Raw genomic sequence first — 13,937 nt, 5'->3', positions numbered from 1 at the left:
CAGAGCTTTCAAGTCAAGTACATGCAAAATTATGCAGTGATATGTATAATACTGCTCTCCAATGGCATGAGCTGTTCAACTTATTTTGAGTCACAACACCTTTGATCCACATGTTGTCAGGTTCTTTGGACAGACTTATTTTTATCCTCATTGGAAATAGTAGTTAAATCAAACATGTTTCGCCCACGAAGTACACAGTCAACCCAATTTACAGTACATTCTGTGAAGCGCTTTGAGACGTCTCCACAGTGTGATAAGGCGCTGTATCAAATGCAAGGATTATTAGTATTATTGCGTGCAAACGTGCATCCGAGAACGCCAGCAAAGGAGCAGGACTGTGTCTTCTCGTAATTGAAGCTTTAGGGGAAATGCTCATATGCTAGAGTTGTTAGATGCCAGTCTCTTACTTGGAATTTATTGAATCATGGTTTGACTGAAGGGTACAAATCTTCTCCCAACGCTGAATGATGTCTGATTGCCCCGGACTGAAGCCGTCACGGTTAGTGGAGAATAAGAGTGAGCCAAGGTAACTGACATCTAATAGGTTTTCATTGTAATACAGATTGTGTCATTTATTACCATTTATTACTGCGTTAATCATATTCTAAAGTGTTTTAGTTTACCATCTCCTGCTCATTTTTGGACCTTACTCGGAACATCAGTGTAGATGGCGCCACCACGAGGCTGATTTAGCTTAAAGGAGTGAAAACTCAGTGGTCCCAATGTTATTCCATCGAAGGGTCAAGATGTGGAGAGGTTCACAATGTTTATTTACCACCTGGGGTACTAGCCTGAGTTACACAAAAGCTGCAAAGCACAGGTAAGTATTAGATTCAACGTGTGACATGTTTAGAGAGCGACAATACAATAATAATAATCCTTACATTTGACGCAGCGCCTTATCACGTCGTTGAGACGGCTCAAAGCGCTTCACAGAATATACCGTAAAGTGAATTGACTGTATATTTTGTGGGAATGAATGCTGAAAATACGCAAGATCAATCAACAACTTTGATAGGTTAGATTTAGAGGAGTGCAGGGACTTGAATTTAGACATACTGGACACGAGCACTTTAATAAATAATAATCCTTAGTTTTGATGTATAGTGCCTTTCGTGTCAGGATTTTTTTAAAGATCAGAAATGTTTTCTGTTCACATCAAGCGCTTCAGTGAAAATAAACCAAATGTATGTCTTTTTTAAAGAAAAAAGTGAGCTTACTTCACTGTGATGACTTTCACAGTAGAATAATACAAATACAATTTACATTTATTTATACAGTGTACAGTGTTCACTTCAAGAGGAACAATTGCTCATTGGGGTCACGCTATCCCTGCAAATAGAAATAGTTTCTTGCAATTTTAATGATGAAGCTTTCCATCACAAAGACATGGACGGAAAAGTAGTATAGTCACTTGTCGAGGCTAATTCATAAAGGATGGCAACTTGGAAAAGTCACTGGAGGGTGTCTGGACCCAGGAATTGTACCACGGCATCAATTACTACCTTCGGGGGAGATGGGAAGAAAATTAGTTTAAAAATGATTCATGCTGTATATTATCCTAGCCAGACAATAGAACCAAAATATAAGGGTGATAAATTCAGAAATAAATGAACCATTGAAATATGAATTTGAGTTGTAGCAATTTGTTATTAAGTCAATTCCTTTAGAAAGAACATAAATACTAATCCTTGCAAGTGCCTTATCACGTCATCAAAACGTCGTAAAGTGCTTCATGGAGAGTACAACAACAACTTGGATTTGTATAGCACCCTCCACGCCGGACAGCGTCTCAGAGCGCTTTACAGTAACGGACCCCGGGACCGAGACAGGGGGAGGGGAGGAAGGTGACCGAAGGCACGGTTGAAAAGAAAGGTCTTCAGCAGAGACCTGAAAGGGAGGGAGCGAGACGAAGGGAGTGAGGAAGGCAGTTCTAGAGCCTCGGGGCATAGTGGCTGAAGACACGGCCGCCGAGGGTGGGGCGGTGGACTCGGGACGAGAAGGAGGCCAGACCCAGAGGAGCGAAGGCAACGGGTACTGTTTTGAGGAGAGAGGAGGTCAGAGAGGTAAGGGGGTGCAGAGGAGTGCCGGGACTTGAATATAAAGGTGAGGATCTTGAAATCGAGTACAGTAGTGGCTGTGTATTTTGTAGGTGAACGTTCTCTTTAATGGCTCAAAAAAAACATAACAAACATAAAGCACGTAAGATGTACCCATAAACATCAATAATGCATATATAACCCCACACTTACTAGCCTCTGTTGAAGAGCCTGACCAAAGTTTAGCATGTGCATTCCCAAATTATGATTAATTCACTTCCCACAATTTTCAGGCTTCACTAACCCATAAAGCATCGAAACACAAGTTTCCGAGTCCACAGGGCATCAGATAAAATCACCTCTGTAGCTTCACATTGCTGTACTCTTAAGTTGTGCAATTTGTTTATTTTTAAATGACATTATTTGGTTGAAGGACCAAGATCCAAAGGACATGAATAAGGTGAGGTGGAAACAAAACAGGAAAGGTTTTAAGAACAGGGATGGAGATACCAGATTTCAGTTCAAAAGCTTGTATGTAGATTGTTAGAGGAAGGAACATCTCATAGGATAAATAGTTCTGCAGTCCTGATGAGCCTGGGAAAGTGAATAAGAGTAGTCTTGATACAGTGAGCATGCAAGGAGAAACAGGAAAATTCAGGGGTGATGAAAATAGAAGATCTCTCAGTATCCTCCAGATGAAATTGGCCATTCACTTCATGGATGTTTGAGGGACATTGCGGCCTGTAAATTGGTTGCCATGTTCTACAAATAAACAGTTACTACACTTTACATTGCTTGGAGACATTTCAACGGCATGATAAAGTGCTGTCTTGATTCCATGGTGCACAGTAAAAAGCTGTGAATAACAGCAACACTGACAGTAAAATGCCATGCTATTCAGGAAGCCCACTAAGATGTTCTGACAGTTGAGTAGTTTCAACGATTGTCATACGCTGTGGATAAAATTCTTTGGATTACCTGCATTGAAGGACATGTATTCCACCAACAAAAACACACTTGGGAGCCAGAATACAGAAGTTTACATAATGTTACCAAATGCACTTTTTTGTGTAGCTACTGTACAAAAAATTGAGAAATTTAGGTGTGTCTAAAGCACATTAATGGACCTTAATCACCTTCTCAGAGGGTGGATATAGGTTAAGTAATATCGGGGGTGAGGGACAATTATCAGGGATTCTCGTCTCCCATACTTACACCACAGCTTCTGTGGCGAAGAGTGAGGTTCCAGTGACTAAGCCGTTCCTTGTGTGTAACATCCCGTCTCCCGGTAGGTAGATAAAAGCAATGCCAGTCAAATTCTTGGGACCACCAAGTTAGAGCTTTGATAAGCAGAATCTTGTACAATTGTGCAATTGGCTGCCGCGTTTCACCCACAATATATTCTGTGAAGCGCTTTGAGACGTCTCTAAAACATGAAAAGGCACTATATCAAACCCACAGATTATTATTATTATTAAGTTAGCTGTGGTTTTCTAAAGATATTTTGTGTGTTTGCAAAAAAGCTTGGAAATTTGATAACCATACTGCCATTTGCTGCAACTCGTCACACTTGTTAGGTCTCTCTCCGTGCTATAGCAAATGGAAGTCCACTAAATCATGCAGGTTAAGGCAACTTAAGTGCAGGCAGCATCAAAAGATGCCCCTCTTTACTGAAGCCAAGCACAACTCTTCCCACAATAACCATGGGGTTGAAGCACAGCCACATTACATTTGGTAATCTGGATGCAAAGTTTGGCCTCTGCGTTGAACTGAAGAAATGCCAAGCAATCTGGACTATTTTCAGAGATGTGGATGACAAGACCTGAACAGTTTAATGACACAAAGACTCATGCCTCATTGCTTTCTAATGGCCACAGCCAATAACGCTCCAATGGGCCACAGCCAACAACTATAAAATGTGGCCCAAACACAAAAGCTTCCACTAAATTCCTCCGCATATCAATCGAAGATGCTGCAGTTACAATAAGAATACAATGTTTAATTTAACCAGCCATTTAAATGTTATTAAATAAGCAATTGCTATCCAGCAAAAAAAAGTTGTGCAGTGCTTTTTATCACAAATGGTTGGAAATGTAAAAGCACTTGAGAATATACAAGAATAAGCCAGTTAAGTAGTATGTTTTATTACACCGCACGTCATTATTAAGGAGATAAAATGTTATGTTCTGTGGATGTGCTTTGGAAGCACGATCTCCGTAAAACTCATTTCCCTTTCGGCTCCAATATGGGTAAAAGCAGGCAATTCAAGAGATGCACATTATTCTTGCATATACATTGTTCCCCTCTGTGTTTTTTTACTTTATCTGTCTCCATTACAAATAAACCATCCACCAGAGTAATGAATTGGGACAGTAAGAAACACATTCTGTATAAATTAACTGTTTCAGTTAAAATGATTTGTTAATTGTTGACAGACATGTTCTGCACTTGGTTTTCCAAATTGCTATCGCCTCCCGCAGATTTCTTCTTGTTGGCATCTTGTTGCTTCTTCTGTTTTTTGGATGGTTCCTGGTCAATCGGGGCAGGTTTTACAAACTTGATCAGCTCCTTCAAATCTACGTGAATAAGGTGTTGAGGAGGGAAGGAAAGAAGGAACAGTTTTATATTTAATTCCTCCGCCTTGCCCTCTCCTTTCCTGTATACTGTGCGCAATTGGCTGCTGTGTTTCGCCCAAACATACAATCAATTCACTTTACAGTATATTCTGTGAAATGCTTTGAGATGTCTAGAAAACACGATAAAGCGGTGTATCAAATGCAAGGCTTATCATTATTATATTCGTACAATAGATCAAGCATTCGCAAGATTAGACATAGATCGGATAAAACAGGACTAAGCTTATATTTTCCTGGCAGTGCATCTCAGCTCCATCAACCCTATACAATCTTCTCTTGCAACCCAATCAAATCTTACCACAATACCCATTGTCCAGGACGTCAATGTCAGATTATGGTTTATACCCTAGTCTCCTGTATATAGCAAAACTGCAGTTTGAGACTTTCCAGCTCAACTGACTTGTACAACAGATGCAGGGATGTGGTCTTATACCAATCCTTTAATCCATAACCCAAGATTTTGTTTAAGAAACAATGACATGAAATACGAACACAGGAGCACCCAATTTTCACTTACCTGGTGGCATGTAGTCTTTAAGCACTTCGGGCACCACAATACCATCTTGTGTCTGGTAATTCTCCAAAATAGCGCACATAACACGGGTTGTCGCACACATTGTAGCATTTAACATGTGCACATACTCGGCCTGGTGAGGACAGGGAAAAAAAAGGTTATTTTAAATGTATTCTACATTGCACGATCACCCCCCACCCCTCCCCATATCCTAGATATTCTCTGACTTACTTTGTCCATCATTTTCTTGGTCTGTCCATATCGGATTCGTAGCCTGCGTGCTTGGTAATCTGTGCAGTTGGAACAAGACACTAATTCACGGAATGCACTGGAGCCAGGAAACCAGCCTTCCAAATCCAGCTTTTTACTTGCAGCATGATTCAATGCACCTAGAACACAGTTTAAAAAATATTTAAGTCCCTTTTCGATGTATGTGTGCTGTTGAGTCAATTCACTTGCCTAAATAACAGAGAATGTCAAAGCTGAAATAACATTTTGCATTGATTTTACAATTAATAGTCCCATTTGCTAACTGGCAAGGATATGTTTATACGGTATAAAAAGTATGAAACTTTATAGCAAATACATGAGCAGGTTGTAAAAATTTATTGATCAGTATCTACAATTTTTCAGGTACCTGAGACGATATTTACTATGCGGTAGGGAATGCCCAAAGATTGGTAGAAGTCTTCAGCAGTTTCGATCATTTCATCAAACATGTCCCACGATTTATTCTCATGAGGGGAAGCATAGACAAACTGTTCAATCTGAAGAGGGGGAGAGAAATATCGACAAATATTGATTGCAAATCCAAAATACCAAGTTAGAAGCCAGTCTTTAAGATTTATTAGAATTTTTCAGGAATACATTTCATAAACTAGACACCTTTAACAAGGAATTGCTCACAATTTACAATATCGTACTGGCTTATTTAGTAAACTGAGTCTTAGTTTTATAACTACTTTTATTTATAACTACTGTACGTCTAATTTACTTGGTAGTGAGTCATGCAGTGGCATTACAGTAAGCCTGATCCTATCTTCGACTGAAGTCCACCTTTATGGACCTCTCGCAGAGATTATTTATTTTACATTGACGTTAACAAGATTACATTTGATTAACAAAGATTAACAAACCCTGATCATTGAGACCAACTGTAACATCCCACTCCATGCGAGATCAGTTAATTCAGCAGAGCTCAGCGATTGAAATCACGGGGTACAATACACACGACTCATTGAGCAACCCAGTGCCAGTGGAACCCTGTGTGTTGACAGATTTTCTCACTGTACCTTTTCAAACTGGTGAACACGGAAGATGCCCCTGGTGTCACGGCCATGCGAGCCAACCTCTTGTCGGAAACAGGTGGAGAATCCGGCGTATTTAATGGGTAGGTCTTCGGGTTTCAGCCACTCGTCTCTGTGAAAGGCTGCGATCGGCTGCTCGGAAGTCGCGATCAGGTACTTCTCGTCAATTGAGCTGTCATCTTCTTTTTCGCTGCCTTTACCAACAACCTGGAAAATTAACAAAAACAACAAAAGGACAACAAAGTGTGTAAGTTTTGTGACTCCTTTATTTTGGCTTGCTTACTAAGCGGTAAATTTCCAAGCGCTCCGAGATGCTGTCCGGCGTCTAGGCCGCTATATAAATGCAAGTTGTTATTTAAGTTTCCTTTGAAGGAACTTCAAGCAGCTTCCCTTGTAACTACGAGTGTAAAATGCGGTTTTATTACCTTGTACAGCTCTTCATCAAACTGGCTGAGCTGGGCCACTTCTTGCATTACTTCCTTCCTCATAAAGAATGGCGTATAGAGCGGAGTGTAACCTTTAACAACCAGAGTCCGCAGAGCATGCTGGATCAGAGCTTGTTCTAGAAACACTAATGGCCCCTGCGAAATGAGACAAAAGTACTGAGTGCACTGCACTTCTATTGTGATGTTCCACTTCATCACACTTGTATTTTACAGTTGTTTCTCTGAGATACAAAACCGACTACCACTACCAATTCAACTTTCCCTCTGGTTAAAGGGCTTATTTAATTAATGTCTTTTAACCTGCAAGAAACATCTACCAATTCAAAATATTAGTTGTTGAACCTCTTAAGATTTACCTTCAAGAAGTACCCACGGCTGCCTGCTATTACAGCTGCCTTTTCACCTTCAAATCCGTCAATCATTACCACCAGGTCAACATGAGAATATTTCTTTGCAATTGTGCAATCTCCCCATGTTCGCTCTACTTTATTATCTGTATCCTGAATCAGATGCAAGGAGACAATTACTCAATGATGTTTGCAGTTTATAATATTCAACTTGGATTATAACAGCAATGTATGTAGTAGAGATACAATCTTCCAATGATCCATTCCAAATTATTTCCCAACAAACTGACAGAACAGCCAGGACAACTGTAATTCCTTTGTCAAATTATCATCACACACAACACAACTCACATAGAACTCCCATAATAGTCTTAAGTCTCTCTTACTGCTTATAATCATCTCCTCCCACCACCACCCCCTAAAGATAGTAATTAAAAAAGTTCTAAAAGTGGCTGATGACTTGATACCGTGCTCAAGTGATCATTCCTCATGCATTAAACTAGTCTGTGAGTGTTTTCAGCTGCACACTGTCACTGATGCCCAGTTTGTCCTATGCTTTTTTGTGAAAACACAGCACTCTACAGGGTTGTACATAAAATCTGAAACTGAAGCAAGCTGGAACTCTGCTGTCAAGAATTCTCTGAGAAGATGGTTTTGGTAACACATCAATCGTATTGCTGCAATATACAGGCTAGAGGTGAGAATTGTATTGGGATCCGCTCAGAGTTGGCCTCTCTTAAATGTACCTAGAACCAAGGGATTGCTTGTCAATATTATTAAAGGGACTTATCAGGCGTCCAGGATTAAAAACAACTCTGACTTCTTAGTCTTCCACACACAGAACTCTCAACAACTCAAGCCCATGTATAACAGCAGAAGTTATAGGTCAATACTAACAGTTTTACTACTGGACAAGATATCACTTCAATTCCTGAGTACGAGCACAACTAGGAAAAAATCATTCACTTCCCAGCACCCCATTAGTTTGCCTTCGCTTTTCACTTTTACAGTTTTTAAATTGCAGAAGTCAAACTAGGAATCCAAACCAAGCTTTCTTCTTACCTCATTATTGCTGATGGGTACAGAGGCATGTAGCACGTTACCAATTTCTCTCAGGCTTTCCAATCTCTGTCCCTCTAGTTTCAGACGATCCACATCACATTTTGCAATGGCTTCATCAACATGGATCCGTATTTTTTTGATCTGAGTTACAGTTAAACCCTGAAACAGAATATAGTCCAACCATAAGAAACATAAGATCTTTGAACAATCAATTATTCTCTGCCCCATTCAATTATTACAACTTATGCGACAATGCTGTATTAAATGAGCACCAATAACTATGGATCTTGGAGACCTGTAGTTCAGTGGTTAGACACTCGCCTCATAAGCGAGAGATCTGGGTTTGATTCCCGGCAGGGCGAACCGTTGGGCAAGTTTCCTTACTCCACACGCCTCTGTTTACCTAGCAGTAAGTAGGAACCCGGTTATTAGTCGATTGGCAGATCGTTTTTCTGGGGATAGTAATCCTTCAACAAAATAATAATTTGGTCACTGAATCCACTATTTGTGGGACGCTGCTGTGCGCAATTCGATGCCGCGTTTCGCCCAAAAATATAGTCAATTCACTTTACAGTATATTCTGTGAAGCACTTTGAGACATCTAGAAGAGCGCTATATCAAATGCAAGGATTATTTTATTATTTTATTACCTTCATGATCAACTAATTCTGGACAGAACAGCATTCATACCTAGTCAGTACGGCATAGATCCCAATCTTAATTAAAGCACCTCCTGAATATCGGGCAACTTTGCTCTCAATCACTTTCCTCTGACACTTATTTAGTTAATAACCCTTTGGGAGTAAAAACACCACTTCTGTCTTTCAGCCACTGACAAAGGTAGTAATGGATGTTGATGTCAGCACCTCAAAGTAGACTGTCCTTAGAAATCCCTGCGATTTGAATTTTAACTTCCCCCCACCCTTCCCCCAACAGACCAGACCGTAAGAAGGACAAGGCATTGCTTTGGGCCTAAATATTGGGCAAATTGCTACCAGTCTTTAAAGTAGTTATCAACATCTTGATGTGCTGTTGTCCTCACAGAATAGCAAACCATGTTACTTCTTTGGGGAAGGGCGGAAAGAATTGAAATTTTGAACACGACATTGCAATGTAGTCATCTTCCTCTTAAATGGATCAAATCATAGAAACATAGAATCTTGCAGCACAGAAGGCCATTCTGCTTATCGTGCCTGTGTCGGCTCTTTGAGAAAGCTACCCAACTAGTCCCACTCCCCCGTTCTTAACCCATAATCTTGCAAATATCTAGCTATAACTCACTGCAAGTTCATTTTAATAATAATAATCCTTGCATTTGATGTAGCACCTTATTACGCATTCGAGACGTCTCAAAGTGCATCACAGAATATACTGTAAAGTGATTTGACTGTATTTTTGGGGGTGGAATTTTGGACTACAGACTTCAACATTCCTGTCAATTTCTCAAATTGATGAGTAAATTATAGATTTTTTAAAAAAACACAAAAATTCTTACTATTGACAACAGAAACGCAGGATGACTATCAAATCAGGGTCCCTTACACTTAAGACTGAAGCGTTGAGTTCTTCCAAATTCTCTGCACTTTCTGGTAAGGCATCACTGTCACCCACAGGCTCTTTTTTCTGCGGAGAAATTAAATATCGAACAAACTAGAATCGATTTTGCAATCTCTCTTACACATTACATGTCGGCTTGCAGGATTACATTTTCTATTCGCTCTGTGCATTTCCCATATGATGTCATTAATAAGACAAGATATGAGAAATAATAAATATTATTTACTGAAAGGGCACTTGGTTACTGAGTTCGCTGCAGTGAAAAGGGCAAATTTTGCGGCATTTTTAGGCCTACTCTTATTTACCTTCATTTTCTCTCCAATTGTTTTACTGCAGAGGTTTTTCAATTTGTTCAAGTTATCTGCTTGGAACCGGCCTAAGAGAAAGGAAAAAAGAAACATAAGCAGTTGGAAACTCTAACATCTGTAAATACAATAACTAGAAACAGTGTAAAATGGCTCAACTTGCACTGTAATGCACATTGACCCATGTTTTAATTTATGTAAGTTCAGTACAGCACTTGCCAATTATCAGTCGATCAATTTATCACAACCTGAACAAGATTATTTTGTATTAGGTTGTGCATTGTCAAAAAATGTCTTGGATGCTTGCCTCCTTCAAAGATATTCTTCAAACACAATATTATTAAATAATTCCTTCCCTGTATTTACATTGCTGTACTTTATTCTTATCCAGTGTCAGATTAAACATTAGAACAAAGACTAGATCAGTCCTCTTATTCCAAATTGTTCAACTTTGTGAGATCGTTAGACAATAATGCACATCTCATAGTATGATGCAACAATGTGAGGTGTCCTGTTCTGTTCTGAGAAATATGACTGCAATGTGATCACACCAGTTCAATTAAACCGTAATTTACGGTTAATTACTTGGAAGTAATACAATTACAGTACTGTACATTAATTCTCATCAGTTGAAAATAATATTTTTTTATTGGCACTACTACTTATAAATTAAGGCCACATAAATATGCAAGTGGCTTGCTTTTTTATTTTCTAGTTGTTGCAAAGATTATTTCTACATCTATCTGCATGTTCTGGACTATTTGCTGGGCCTGTTATTTATAGTGTTTTTATTCCAAATGGATTTCATCTTTTTACAGGCAAATGTAAAAAGTGTCGTTTTGGACATTACACTACCTCACAAGATAGAAACAAAATAAGCCTGCAGTTAATTGTCTGCCCCTCAAAAATGAACATTTCAATTTAAATACAATAATACGTGGAGATTTAATTTACTTAAATTCCTACGACTGGTGAGTCTCTATCTATCCCAATTCTTGCACTTGATTGCATCAGACTGTGAGAATCAATAGCATACACCCTACTGAAACCACATGGTTATTACACCAAAGGCTATGTATGCAAACTATAAGGATTATTATTATTGCACCAGAATGTGGAGGATATGATATCGGCCCCTTTTTTTTGGGGGGTGGGGGTGGTAATAATCCCTCAAATTTATTAAAAAATAATAATTGGATCACTCAATCCATGACTGCTTGTGGGACGATGCTGTGCACCATTGTCTCCCGCATTTCGCCCCCCCCCAAAAAAAACAGTCAATCCACATCACGATATACCCTGCAAAGCGCTTTCGAGACGTCTCGATAACGCGATAAGGCGCTATATGCAAAATGCAAGGATTATTATTACTCTAATAACATGCATATACACAAAATATACAGTCAAATTACTTTACAGTGTATTCTGCGAAACGCTTCGAGACGTCTCAAAGGCCCGATGAGGCGCTGTATCAAGTGAGAGAATTATTATTATCATTATCATCGTTATAATCATTTTTAAAATGGGCATTTGAGCAGGCGCCACATTTCGACCTGGAAATCCAGAGGAAATGTAAGCATTATCGTTATTATAATATATATATTATATCATATTATTATATATTAATATATATATATGGAAGGATCCAGAATCTTTCCAATATCCCTGACATGACACCCGCCACCCCACCCCACCCCACCACACACACAAACACTCACAACAAAAATAAACTTGAACGTGGGGGGGTGGGGGGGTCGGGGTTATTCTCAGTGCAGTGGGGGAGATTTGCGGAGCCCTGCAGCTCGGTGGTTCGGTGGTCGGAGCGCTCGCCTCGCAAGCGAGACGCCCGGGGTTCAATTCCAGGCGGGGAGGGGGGGGGGGGGGTGGGTGGGTGGGGGGGGGGGGGGGGCGAAACCTCGGGCGAGCTTCCTCACTCCGCGCGCCTCATAACAATCCCCTCATAAGACAAGAATAAACTGGGTCATTTTCAACCCCCCCCGGCTGTTCGGCGGGGACGCCGCCGTGCGCAGTTGGCGGCCGCGTTCCGCCCCCCCCCGCCCCCCCCTCCTCCCAAAATGTACAGTCGATTCACTTTACAGCGCATTCCGTGCAGCACTTTGAGACGCCGAGAAGACGCGAAAAGCTCCATATCAAATGCGAGGATTATTATTATTATTATTATTATTATTATTATTATCATATGTGTGTGGTGTGTGGGGGGGGGGGGAGGGGGCGGGGTCACTAGTTGGCTCCTCCCCCTCACCCCCACCCCCTCCTACGTCACTCGAGGCCTCCTCCACCGGTACCTACATTTCCTCCACTCCGCGTCCGCCCCCACCAGCCTGTCCACCAGCGACACGTCCTTGAAGCGCTTCACCTGGTTCTCCCGGACCTGCTCGGGGTCCCCTCCCTTGTCCTTGCGGAACAGGTCCAAGTCCAGCACCATTTTTTTCGGTCGGCGAGTGAGGGAGGGAGAGGCAGAGACAGAGGCAGAAGCGGCGGCGGCGGCGGCGCCAACTGTCAACCCGACTGCTCCCCGGGCGGCGCTCTGCGGTGCCGGCTCTGCGCCTGCGCACAACAACCTCTCTCCCACGCACGCACACTCACTCACTCACTCACTCACGCTGACGCTCTCCTCCTACAGCGCCACCTACAGGCGCCTGTGCTACAGCGCACCCCAGACAGCTTGACAACCGATGATGACCTTTTTTTTCACAAAAAGTGGTGTCACCCCTTAATGTCGGTATATAGAGGTGTTGTTGCTAATATCAGACTATATAGAGGTGTCGTTGCTAATATCAGACTATATAAAGGTGTTGTTGCTAATATCAGACTATATAAAGGTGTTGTTGCTAATATCAGACTATATAGAGGTGTTGTTGCTAATATCAGACTATATAAAGGTGTTGTTGCTAATATCAGACTATATAGAGGTGTTGTTGCTAATATCAGACTATATAGAGGTGTTGTTGCTAATATCAGACTATATAGAGGTGTTGTTGCTAATATCAGACTATATAGAGGTGTTGTTGCTAATATCAGACTATATAGAGGTGTTGTTGCTAATATCAGACTATATAGAGGTGTTGTTGCTGATATCAGACTATATAGAGGTGTTGTTGCTGATATCAGACTATGTAGAGGTGTCACTGCTAATATCAGACTATATAGAGGTGTTGTTGCTAATATCAGACTATATAGAGGTGTCGCTGCTAATGTCAGATTATGCAGTTAGGATCATTTGATCTCATCCTTCCACAGAACACTGGCTCCCGCCCTCAGAAACTTACTCGGGCTCGCGCTGCACGTGAGGTTCAAGCCAGCACTCTGAGCTCAAGCCGTCTGGGCTGACACTTGGCGCAGTGATGGGGAAGCATTCATTGTTCGAGACGCCGTCCTTTGGATGAGATGTTCAACCGAGGTCCCATCTCAACGACATCACAAGTCCCTAGTAACTGTGTATTGTATTGCAATAAAAATAACCTTGCATCGGCTATACCACCTTATCAACTCAGGAGGTTGTCCTAAAGAGCAGTGACTGCATTTTATAGGCAAATAATAATCAACCTTTGATGCAATCACCTGAGTTACTGTTATCCTCCAGCAAGGGTCGCCCTAACCCAGGGTTCCTCTAAAGCTGTTAGGAAGGTTGCAGGTTCAAGAGCACATTCAGCTGGACATCCGAGAGCACAAATGCTTTCCTTGGAACCTGGGGACTTTGTCT

The 13,937-nt window shown here is 41.1% G+C and overlaps 1 protein-coding gene across 1 annotated transcript; it reads right to left on the bottom strand.

The window, feature by feature from the left end:
• Positions 1–4,162: 4,162 nt before the first annotated feature.
• Positions 4,163–12,777, bottom strand: sars1 (seryl-tRNA synthetase 1). The gene is made up of 11 exons (XM_007894277.2): positions 12,524–12,777; positions 10,214–10,284; positions 9,894–9,974; positions 8,352–8,510; positions 7,299–7,442; positions 6,922–7,077; positions 6,482–6,703; positions 5,827–5,956; positions 5,421–5,578; positions 5,193–5,322; positions 4,163–4,615 (listed from the first exon to the last, which is right to left on the bottom strand). The coding sequence occupies exons 1-11, from the start codon at positions 12,657–12,659 to the stop codon at positions 4,461–4,463; spliced, it is 1,542 nt and encodes a 513-aa protein (XP_007892468.1). The 5' UTR covers positions 12,660–12,777; the 3' UTR covers positions 4,163–4,460.
• Positions 12,778–13,937: the final 1,160 nt, after the last annotated feature.

This window comes from Callorhinchus milii, unplaced genomic scaffold, assembly GCF_018977255.1.
Source record: "Callorhinchus milii isolate IMCB2004 unplaced genomic scaffold, IMCB_Cmil_1.0 Scaffold19, whole genome shotgun sequence".
Classification (NCBI taxonomy): domain Eukaryota; kingdom Metazoa; phylum Chordata; class Chondrichthyes; order Chimaeriformes; family Callorhinchidae; genus Callorhinchus; species Callorhinchus milii.
The sequence above is the reverse complement of the archived record's forward strand: the minus strand, read 5'-3'. Positions and strand labels throughout refer to the sequence as shown.